Source organism: Oryza brachyantha, chromosome 9 (assembly GCF_000231095.2).
Source record: "Oryza brachyantha chromosome 9, ObraRS2, whole genome shotgun sequence".
In the NCBI taxonomy this organism is placed as follows: Eukaryota; Viridiplantae; Streptophyta; class Magnoliopsida; order Poales; family Poaceae; genus Oryza; species Oryza brachyantha.
Window position 1 is genome coordinate 9,346,868 of NC_023171.2, and position 11,644 is coordinate 9,358,511.

At 43.7% G+C, this 11,644-nt stretch overlaps 2 protein-coding genes and 1 pseudogene across 2 annotated transcripts; all 3 read left to right on the plus strand.

Moving 5' to 3' along the window:
- Nucleotides 1-4,008: 4,008 nt before the first annotated feature.
- Nucleotides 4,009-6,045, plus strand: LOC102707520 (probable E3 ubiquitin-protein ligase ARI2; the record flags this gene model as incomplete). Its single annotated transcript, XM_040527331.1, has 3 exons — nucleotides 4,009-4,090; nucleotides 4,518-5,553; nucleotides 5,693-6,045. Coding segments are annotated over 3 exons (1,203 nt in total), but the record flags the coding sequence as incomplete, so codon positions are not given.
- A 1,309-nt stretch (nucleotides 6,046-7,354) lies between these two features.
- On the plus strand, nucleotides 7,355-8,702 carry LOC102707802 (annotated as a pseudogene).
- Nucleotides 8,703-9,985: 1,283 nt separating this feature from the next.
- Nucleotides 9,986-11,400, plus strand: LOC102715232 (E3 ubiquitin-protein ligase RNF144A-like). The gene is made up of 2 exons (XM_006660567.3): nucleotides 9,986-10,963; nucleotides 11,069-11,400. Exons 1-2 carry the CDS (start codon nucleotides 10,089-10,091, stop codon nucleotides 11,253-11,255), a joined length of 1,062 nt encoding a protein of 353 aa, XP_006660630.2. The 5' UTR covers nucleotides 9,986-10,088; the 3' UTR covers nucleotides 11,256-11,400.
- The last annotated feature ends 244 nt before the right edge of the window (nucleotides 11,401-11,644 follow it).

Consider the following 11,644-nt stretch of genomic DNA (forward strand, 5'->3'; position numbering starts at 1 on the left):
TCTCGTGGTAAGGTATCTCGAGGTACCAAATTATTTTTCACCATTCAATCTATGTAAGTAGGATGTGCGCTCATATATCTCTTTGTTAGACGGTAAAATTGCTCTTTTTTACCATTCCTATAAATTACCTCACTCTATTAGGAATTTTGAGATTTGCTTTAGTCTAATAAAAAGTAATAAAAAAATACCTAGCTGAGCAGGATGTGTACTGTTAAACCTAGCGATCAGAAACAATTTGGTAATGTGAGGTACCGATACCTTGAGATACTTTTGTTACTTTTTATTGCACTAAAACAAATATCAAATTTTTAGTATCTCAAAGTACGGTGTACCTCAAGGTCCTATTCTCTGTGCACTTAAAAAGTGATACCTTGATTTACTTTATAAAAAGGGTTAAAAAGCTCTTAATATATTTAATATATTTAGGTGTGACAATTTGCAAACAGATAGATAGGTGCAGAAAGAAGCGAGCGTATAATGACGACTGCGACTCGATCGACGAGAGAGGGACGTCCAACTTTAACCAACGTCGCATCGAACCTCGTACTCTATGTTACTCCCGTTTCTTTTTTTTTTTGTTTGGAACCGTGTAAAATAATTGTGAATTAATATATAACTAATTAATTATTAGTGATAAAAGTTTTAAAAAATAGATTCTTCTTATTTCTTAAAAACAACTTTTCTATTGAATTCTTTTTGGGAAAATAAACTGTTTAGTATTTTTGGTAAGTGTACCGGAGAAAAACAAAAGAATATACATGGAAAAGCGGGAAAAGAACATGGCCTATTGCATTGTTTTTATTAGGTGAAGATGACAGTTTTATATATAATTTTCTTGATAGCTATTTAATGTTATAGATGATGAAATTAACTACTGCAAAGTTAAAATCTACTTTAAAATTATGAGACGATGAACTTATACAATTTTTTAAAACGTATAGTGGTTCGAAGAATATACACATAAAAACCGAGAAAAAATCTACGTAAAAGAACACATCTTATGTAAGAGCATTACCGGCATTTGATCCAAATTTGATCATCCATGTCATATTATCATTTGGGTGGCTATCTAAAATATATTCTCTCTCTATATTATTGCGTATTAGTTATCACTCAAACACAATATCCATATTACATTATTTTTATATATTTATTAATATTTTACATCCACCTCGAATCACATTGTCCTATCCTCTTAAGATTGGATTTTGATTGATGAAGTGAGGAAACTCTTTCTAATATGAAAGATGCTAGAGTATCTACTGGAGCAACGCTTTTTCCTCGCGTACTCTATATTCAGAATGAAGTACTTACGGGATACTCTATGTATCCCCTCCCATTTTTATTTAATTAACTTTGATTAGTTCAATATTTTTAAACTAACCGTACGTGGAGGAAGCAGTATGCAACTAATGTGATTGTCGTACGTACGCCGGCCCTGCCGAATGGCGCCATTACGTACAAGCTAGGTTGGCCAGGCTTTAGTTGAAAACCAATGGTAAGTATATATTACATATACATCAAGCATTCCAACTGGACACTCGAAATCAGATGCCGATCGATATATGGATGATTTGTCAACCTATGTCAGATAAGGCTAATAATATAGCCAACAAACTCTCTATAGTCTTTTCTTAGCTCATTTATATTGTAGTTAACTCTTTATCATTAATGCAGTACCCATACGTCTCTCACACATAGTTTTTTGGTTTTATGTCTAAGCTGGCTATAAGCTTTTACAACTTGCTTCTCCTCTCTCTTCTCCACATCAGCATTTAGCTGGTTTATAGCATGCTATTATACTTGCTCTCAAGTGTCGACCGATGATGAGTTATACAAACCTTTTGTTAAGCATCTACGTGGACATCCATCGATCTTTTTTATCACCTAAATAAGCATTAAATTTTTTTTAAAAAAAAGCTAATATATAGGTTAAGAAATATTATTCGTAAAAAAATAAGTTTGAATTTGGCCTCTACGAAATATAAAAAAATCAAACCGAAACCAATATACGAACATTCACAATTATATTTATTTATTTTAATAATGTATGAGGCGAATTTAAACTTGCATATGTACGAAGTGAAATATCTCGTATTAATCTATATTATTAATTTTTTGTGTATTTTTAATAACTATTCAGGTCACATATAAAAACGGGTGGACCTGTTCCCTTTGAGGGCTAAAACCACTTTACCGATGAGTTGGTAAGGAGACGAAAGGCTGATCCGACTTTTCGGGTTGATTTCACCTGTCAATCAGTTGGTGGCCGGGCAGGTTAGAGACGCTGATAGCAGCTAGCGGCAAAGCTCGGACTCGTTTCCGATCGAAAAGGAGAAGAAAGAGGCCGGATGGGTGTACTGCAACTCGTAAGCGCCACAAAAACAAAGCCAGGCCAACATGGCGCTATTATATCCTTTCCTTTCCTTTGTCACATATATAGTTACAGGGAGTTTGGTGTATCGACCTACCCTTTCTTATCATGTGATTAGAGCTTGCAGTTAAAAACCGACCATACACGGAAACCTTGCTAGTATATCGAAAGACTTTTTATCGTACCTAGATTCATCTATCAATCGATGTATAGTGCAACTCAGAGCCTTGGAGAGGTAGTGATGGAGGTCTTGCTCGCGAAGGTCAAACTTAGGTATGGATGAGATGTTAGTGGCAATTGATGTGTGGTAGATGGTTCAAACTCAGAGGTATCGAGAGACGAAGAGTAATGAAGAGAAGAGAGGAAGTCGTGTGGTAGATTTTTATTTTTTTAATAAAACAAATATAGTTCACGACACTACCACATCATTGCCATATGGGTGAAACTACTATCGTTTTGCATGAAAGAGTAAATTGAAAGGTTTTGATACTTATTAAGTGGGGCCTAATACAGTAACAACATCATCATTTCGCTTCTACCTGTGATCATAAGCCAAATTTGATTTTTTAACTTTAAATTTAGAGTTTTCTCATTATAATTTATTTTTCAACTTTTGCTTTCAGATCTCCCAAAACACATATAAAAGCCTTATTTATAAATTATTTTTTATTTACAAATACATCAAACCCCTAACACTCAATATGACAGAGTTGACGCGTGCTTTTAGACCAACACCACAGTGTTGTTAAGGGCTAAAATGGACTTGTCACGATAGAAATAAGGGTGTGTTTGCTTTGTTGGACATCCTGCATGCGAGATGACCACCCATGTGTTTTGATGCGTTTGGTTTGTGGACGGAGCTGGATAGTATGGCCTAGGAGGAGAATGTTTCATGAAGATGCTGGATGGGTGTATTCGGTAAAATTGGTTAGATGAGCTCATCCACCTTCACTAACAATGATTATTAGTGATTGTTTAGTGATAATTAGCTTGTTTTATCATTAATTAGTAATTACCAAATTTAAATTAGTGTTAATTAGTGACTATAGATGTATTCCATCGTTAATTTATACTAATTAGGATAAGGTCAACGTTGATTAATTAATATTATTATTTATTAGTAATTAAATATGTCCATCTCATTCATCATTATCTATCTAACCAAATAAAACATTGGATCATCTCATCCATCCAACCAAACATAAACCTGGTTCATCATATCTCTACAAATATGACGAATATATTCCATCCCACCTTAACCACCAGCCAAACACACCGTAAATATCAAAACTTCGGCCCAGGTCTAAACGAATGGGCCAGCCCAGCCCGATCTGTCGGGCCTGGCCCAGAATCACCTCGAAATCGTTCGGAAGATGCACCCGCATCGTCTACTCAACGACTAAAAGGCCGCCGCCGCATCGAATCCGACGAAACCGAACGCGCGCCGCCCGCGGCCGCAGGTGTATTTCCGATGGCCGCCTCCTAGCCAGCCACGACGCGTCGCCGTCGCCTCGTCTCCTTCTCCTCCTACTTCCGCCACGTGCGCGTCGCATTTCCCCCCCGTCCCGTCCGTTTCCCCTCCCCCCGCCCACTACTTCTTCTTCCCCCCTCCCCTCCCCTCCCCCACCCACACGATAGGATCGCCCATCTCGCGGCCGGCGACTGCGGCCCGGAGAGCGCCAGGAGGTCCGGCCCTGGCTGTCCCGGAGCCCCAAGGTACGTGCCCGCTCGATCCGCCCCGGCCGGCAGAACAGCTTAAGCTACTGTTGGAAAACCCTAGGTACTACCCAGTTGAGTGGCGCTGATGTGTGATGGTGACAGTATGATCGATGCCAGATGTGAACAATTCTCTCCTGGCAAAAAATGTGGCCAATGTGGTTGGTGCTACGACCGTGTGGACACCATGTTCGATGAAATGCTTGCAAGGAGTTGTCTTGCTTGCGTTGCCAAGTGATTCCGCGTTGCCATAGTGGATTGGAGTGGAGTAGCAGGTGGCAAGAACATGGTTTCCGCGTTGTTTTCTGTATTTTTGTTGCCTATTCATATGCATTAGGCTCATGGTTATTATCGATCATTCGGTGTTAAGATGACCTCACGTGAGGCATTTCTTAATCACTGTCTTTTGATTGTTTCTTTGCACCAGAGGCCATTGGTAGTCCCGCCTTGATGTGCCAGGCCATCGAAGATCACAGCTTTATGGCAGCAAAGATGGATGAGGTTTACAGGGTAGCTAATGACCTGATGTTCGCCGAAGATCTGCAGCTGGAAGAGGTCATCCGGTTCTCAGCTCGCTCAGCTGGTGGCACGAACTGTGCGGTTTGCGGACAGGCGATCCCGTTGGTGGATGCCTCATGGAAGCCTGACAACTGCGACCATGTGATGTGCATCACCTGCTTCGGCCAACTCGCCTCTGATTCTCATGCCGCCGAGCTGCCCAAGTGCCCAATGGCGTCATGTCAATTCTCGCCCAGAGCCAGTATCATCGGTGCTGGCATTGATAGCTTGGTCTTAGCCGAAGAGGATGCAGGCAGTGGCAAAGGCAAGGAGCCGGCGACATATGTCATGCTTCAGGAGCGCGGCGAATGCTCCCGTGCCGTGGCGGCCGGCAGCGGCAGCGGCGAGTTCTACTGCACCATCTGCATGGAGACGGTGGACGCCGTACAGAGGTTCGCCATCGCCGGGTGCACGCACGCCTTCTGCGCCAGCTGCGTGCGCCAGTACATCGCCGCCAAGGTGGAGGAGAACGTGCTGTCCATCGGCTGCCCCGACCCGGGGTGCAACGGTGGCGGCGCGCTGCACCCGGAGGCGTGCCGGGGCGTGATCCCGCCGCGGCTGTTCCAGAGGTGGGGCGACGCGCTCTGCGACTCGGCGCTGTCGTCGCTCAAGTTCTACTGCCCCTTCAGCGACTGCTCGGCGCTGCTAGTCGACGACCCCGGCGACGGCGAGGCGGAGATAACGGACGCCGAGTGCCCGCATTGCAGGCGGATGTTCTGCGCCCGGTGCAAGGTGCCGTGGCACGACGGCGCCACCTGCGCCGAGTTCCAGAAGCTCGGGAAGGACGAGCGCGGCCGCGACGACCTGCTGCTGAGGAACGTGGCGCAGGAGAGCAAGTGGCAGAGGTGCCCCAAGTGCAAGATGTACGTGGACAGAGTCGACGGCTGCGTGTTCATCATCTGCAGGTGCTAATCACCATCCACATTTTTAATTTCTGTGTCTGCTGCGATTCTTGCTGATCAATCAATCAACTTGGGTACTGTTCGATCATTGGGCCCGATCATCTCCTCAAATGACGGTGTTCTTGTTGCCTACGATCTGCAGGTGTGGGCACTGCTTCTGCTACCTCTGTGCATCTCCAATGTCGAGGCAGAACCATCATTGCAAAACCTGCAAACGGACATGGTGAATGACCCTGAAGCTGCACAGCTCAGCTCTCCATGAGTGGAGATGAAGTTAGTAATTAAGTTCGTACGTACTGTTAAAAATAGTCGATTACGGCCTTTAGCCTACTTAGCATTAATTTAGCTCATATAGTACCACTCATGTTGCTACTGGTCAATTGATCATAGTGTTTCTTCAATACATGTACTTAGAGCAAGGCTAATAATATAGCTAAGACTATTTATAACATTTTCTTAGCCTATTTATATAGTAGTTAACTTTTTATCATTAATATAGGATCTATTTGTCTGTTTCATAGACTTTCTTGGTTCTTAGCTAGCTATAACCTTATAGCCCGCATCTCCTTTCTCTTCTTCCCTCTCTATATTCTACGTTAGTATTTAGTCAGCTTACAGACTGCTATTATACTTGCTCTTAACAGCTAATTGCGACTGTCTGTCGTGTCAAGAAATGAGGAAGCATACGAGTTTCCTGGTAAGAGAAGCACACCGTCCATATGAGCCAAAGAAATTCCACGCCACTTTCTGATAAGTTACTATCTTGTGTAATTTTGTGTATCCGTCTGGATTAAGAATCCGGTCTTCCCTCGTAACTTAGCACCTGGTATACCTGAAATCAGTTAGCTTGCATATGACGTGGGCATCAAACATTTGTGTACAGTCAAACTGAAGTTGTGATGTTGCAGCCATATTTTCACTTCTATTTATTCTTCTAAGCCAATGTTTAAATTGTGGAGTTGATTTTGATGTTTTATTTGAAGTTTATTTTTCAACTTTAGATTTTAGATAGCTAATATTTATATACATAGATGATCAAATCTAGATTTGCTTAAGATAATATATTGTAAATGAGGTGAAAGCATGGGTAGAGGATTCTCTACCTTGTGAAAAACGCACCGAAAAGTCGTGGTCAAACTTTAGCAGAATACTCTGAGTCTCCGAGAGCAGAGAGATTTAATTAGAGTGCAGATTTGCGTTCCATTTGATGAGGGGAAGCTTTCAGGAGAATCCCTGAATGATTAGAATCCTATTCCATATGCTACAATATGTTCTTATGGTAAAATATGTTGCTACTTGCACTGAGCTTATGGTGCTACTTGGAGTGAGCTCGCAGCTTAACTCTCGCGTTAAGTGGAAATTTCGTTGATACCTGCTCGCTAGCTGCAAAAGGAAAATAAGATGTTCTAGGCTTCTAGTTCGACAAGGTAAGTAAATAAACACGAAAATGAAGCTTGCAAACATTCGAATCCATTTCCACGTAAAAATTAACTTGTAGATGCCTTCATTTTTCTAGGAAATTAACTCCTTTTCCACGTAAAAATCAACTTGTAGATGCCTTCATTTTTCTAGGGAATTACCTCTTTTTCTGGTCTAAACTTTCCTCTATAAGCATGATCAGGCAGACATCCTGGCTTGTAGTTGTAGATGCCTTCATGTTTCCAGGAAATCTTCTCTTCTTGAGGTCTCTTCTTCCCCAAATTCCCTTTATAAGGATGATCAGGCCAGGATCAGATAGAACAGTTCATCCTGGCTCGTAGCTGATCTAGTTGTTCTTCCATCATGGAACAGTTCCATCAGGCGAATGGAGAGGAAATGCGTCGACGCCGCCATGATCAGGGACGAGGTGTTGGCGGAGGAATTGCAAGTCCAGGAGGCCATCCTCTTCTCTGCGTTCCAAGAAATGACCATCCAGGACGACCACGACACCACCTCCGATGAATCCATGGATTATCTGATTCTGCTCGGCCAAGACCAGACGCAAGAATCCAAGAGACCCTTCTCCGGCAGCACCGATCGCGGTGAATCCTCCTCCACGTCGTCCTCGACGGCGGTGGCTGCCGGCGACGCCGGCGAGTTGTACTGCACCATCTGCATGGAGACAGTCCCCGAATCCCTCAGGTTCAGCGTCAGCTCATGCCGCCACGCCTTCTGCGTGTTCTGCATCGGCCAGTACGTCGCGGCCAAGATCGGCGAGAGCGCCGCCCACGTCGCGTGCCCCGACCCCGGCTGCGGCGGCGGCGCCGTCGAGCCGGAGAGCTGCCGCGGCGTCGTCCCGTCGGAGCTGCTCGACAGGTGGGGCCTCCTGCTGTGCGAGGCGGCGATCGTCGTCGCGAGGAGGAGGCCGCAGTACTGCCCGTTCCGGGACTGCTCGGAGCCGCTCCTCGCCGAGGACGACGAGGGCGGCGGCGGCGGCGTGGCGGAGGCCGAGTGCCCGAGCTGCCACCGGCTGTTCTGCGCGTGGTGCATGGTGCCGTGGCACGACGGCGTCAGCTGCGAGGAGTTCCAGGAGCTCGGCGAGGACGAGCGCGGCCGGGAGGACGTGATGGTGCGGCGGCTCGCCGGCAGGGAGCGGTGGCAGCGGTGCCCTCAGTGCAGGGATGTACGTGGAGAAATCTGAGGGATGCATGTTCATGACGTGCAGGTAAAAGAAATTGAACCGTAATAATCTTGATTCCTTTATGAACTACTACCTCAGTACCTCTGTTTCGTATTGCTAACGTTTTCTAGCATTGTATAGATTTGTCAATTGATGAATATATATAATTTATATATATGTCTAAATTTGTTAGCATTCATATAAATCTAGGCAAGACTATAAAGTCTTATATCGTGCGGAGGAGTACTAAATTACACTTCATTTCATATATTCTCCATGAAAAATTGTTGTGTTTTGGATCTTTTGATCAAGAATTTGATTGTGTGGCATTCTCAATTTTTCGTTGGATTTTCAGGTGTGGATACTGCTTCTGCTACACCTGTGCATCCCCAATGTCTAAGGAGCTCCATTACTGCGAGAGATGCAAGCGCTGATGTGATCTTGCTGGCTACGTTGGACATGTCTCATTTTGTTCATGAATTTGATGATGAACAGCTGAATTTGTACAAGTCTGAATCTGAGATCGTAATTAATATCATGCGTGGAATAATCTATGGGGAACACATAACGAATGCAGATCAGAATCTATGCTTATATGTATAAATCAGAATCGATGTATACTTAATTATTCACTTCAGTTAGATCACTTATAGAACAACGACGTGATCTTCAAAAACATATTTTTTAACTACAATTTTCTGTTATAATAAATAAATAAATAAATACATTTTATTTTATTAAAGTATTTTTAAGGCTCATTTATACATGTTATTCTAATAGTTCCAAACTTAATATTTCAAAAGTTATTGATATTCTTTTTAAAGTCTGATCTTAACTTTGTCCACAACAATATAGGAACTATCAAACCGAAAGGAATATCGTGAAATTTTGTTAATACGTGCATCCCAAAAACAACTATATCCATAGTGTACGGACTAAAAAACAGTATCGTAAGGAACTCCTAACCTCATTTCAAAATATATGTATTTATAGATTATTTAGTCTAGATTAAGATGTTAAAATATGTACTTTTAGTTATTTCAGTGGTTAATATTTGTCTGCTCTAGAATCACGGGAATGATTGAAATAATAATAATCAATGTACAAATAATTATATTATAATATAAAATTTAAATCCTAAATATACTTATATTTTTTGATGGAGAGAGTACTCATGCGGATCCTATCCTCGCCCAAATTTTGTCAAACTCTAGTGCCTTACATGTTTGCAAGCTCTATATATGTCGCAAAATGGGTTGATCCTTACAGGACGGTTTAACCTAGTAACATAATCCTTAGGTATGTAGAGCCATATACGAAAAAAGTAATGTGCGAATAGTTAGGCGCGTAAATTCCATGCAAACGTCGGTGTTATTGTTTTGCTTTGGCTAAGATGAGGGTCTACGGTCACACATAAACCTACTTTATATTTTGGACTGATTTAATCCAACCTAAAATTCATAAAAATTATATTTCTGTGAACTTATTTTTTTAGTTTGATTGAAATTCATCTAAACAAAGTTTTATAAGTATGGTTTCTACGTATAAAATTTATATTTATAAAATTTGCATGTATAAAAATTTGTAGGCAAAAAATCTCGATGTATAAAGTTTATGCATATACAGTTTGTGTGCATAAAGTATAAATAATAAAGTCATATGTATATAACTTTTTTCTAGACTAATATGTTGCTTTGTTAGGGGCAAAATAAGACTTCAAACAAATACATCTAACATTCTAACGTGTGAAAAAATAGTCCAAGAAAAACAAAATTGCTATGGACATACATTTGTGCGAACACTAAACTTATCTACCCGTGCTGTCATCGTGGGCCACAGGCCCACATCATTGCGCAACGGCGCCGCACTTTCCCATCGTGGAACGGAACGGACGGAATCAACGCCAACCGCCGCCGCCGAGCACCACACGTCGCGGGCCATGGAGACCTCCGCCGCCGCCGCCGACGCCGCCGCAGGCGGTGCGCACTTGCCCATATGCATCTCCTCCGACGATGAAGAAGACGACGGGGGCGACCTCCTCTGCCTCGGCTCCTACAGCTCCGACGAGATCCAGATCCAGCAGGCCCTGCTCCTCTCGCTGGTGGGCTCCTCCGGCGGCGCCGCCGCCTCCGCTACCACCGCAGCCGAGGAACCCTCGACCCTCCCGGACCGCAAGGGCAAGCGCAAGGTGCCGTCGGCGGAAGGCCCCCGTCCACGCCGCGACGCGGCGGAGGATGATGCCCCGAGCGAATCCACGAGCCGGCGGCGCCGGCGGTTCACGTGCATCATCTGCATGGAGAAGGTGGAGGCCTCGGAGGAGTTCCTCGTGGGCGCCTGCGCGCACGCCTTCTGCGCCGGCTGCATCGGGGGCTACGTCGCCGCCAAGGTCTCCGAGAACGTGGCCGTGATCGGGTGCCCCGACCCGGGCTGCGAGGAGGGCTCCGTCGAGGTGGAGGCGTGCAGGGGCATCGTCCCGCCGGAGCTGCTCGACCGGTGGGGCGTCTCGCTGTGCGAGCTGGCGCTGGGGGAGAAGAAGTGCTACTGCCCGTTCAAGGACTGCTCGGCGCTGCTGATCAACGACGACGGCGGCGGCCGGGCGGCGCAGATGGCGGAGGCGGCGTGCCCCCATTGCCACCGGGTGTTCTGCGCGAGGTGCCGCGCGCCATGGCACGAAGGGATCGGGTGCGGCGACGGCGAGAACCGGGAGGAGGATCTCGCGTTCAGGGCGCTCGCGGGGAAGGAGAAATGGCAGAGGTGCCCCAGCTGCAGGATGTACGTCGAGAAATCTGAGGGATACTTGTTCATCAGGTGCAGGTAATAAAAAATAAAACTAAACGAGCTCCGTTTCTTATTTCTCTGCGAAATTGTTTGGTTTTTTTTGTCACGAATTTGATTCCTTGTTTGGTTTCGGATTTGCAGGTGCGGATGTTGCTTCTGCTACTCATGTGCATCCCCAATGTCCAAGGAAGGCAGCCATTACTGCAAGAAATGCTATGCTATCGATGATGATAATGGCTACGTTGGACAGGCTCTTTTGTTCACGAATTTGATGGGACACTATGATCTGAAACGGAGAATAAATAAGGAGAGATGGCAGATGTCCTAATTTTAATAGTTATTTAATATAGTTATTTAATAGTATAAACATTACAATTAACTATTATAAAAATAAAAATATGCTCAACAGACATGAGATGATGAGCCGATGAACTTCCATGGGCTGCGTTCTTTTTGGGTGCCGGTTTATCCTGAGATGCTAAATAATATATTTTATGTAAAAAGTTACTATATATAATTTTTATATTACTTTTCTAAAGGAGAATTTTAACTTTATAGTGGTTAATTACATCTTTTACTCCATTAAATAACTATAAAAATTAGATAATCTTTTATCCATAAAAGAAAACAACTGTATAGATGGAATATCAAATATATACAAGAATTCAAAAGTTTCATATCGTTTGATTGATACACGGAAAAAACATAAGAATTTAG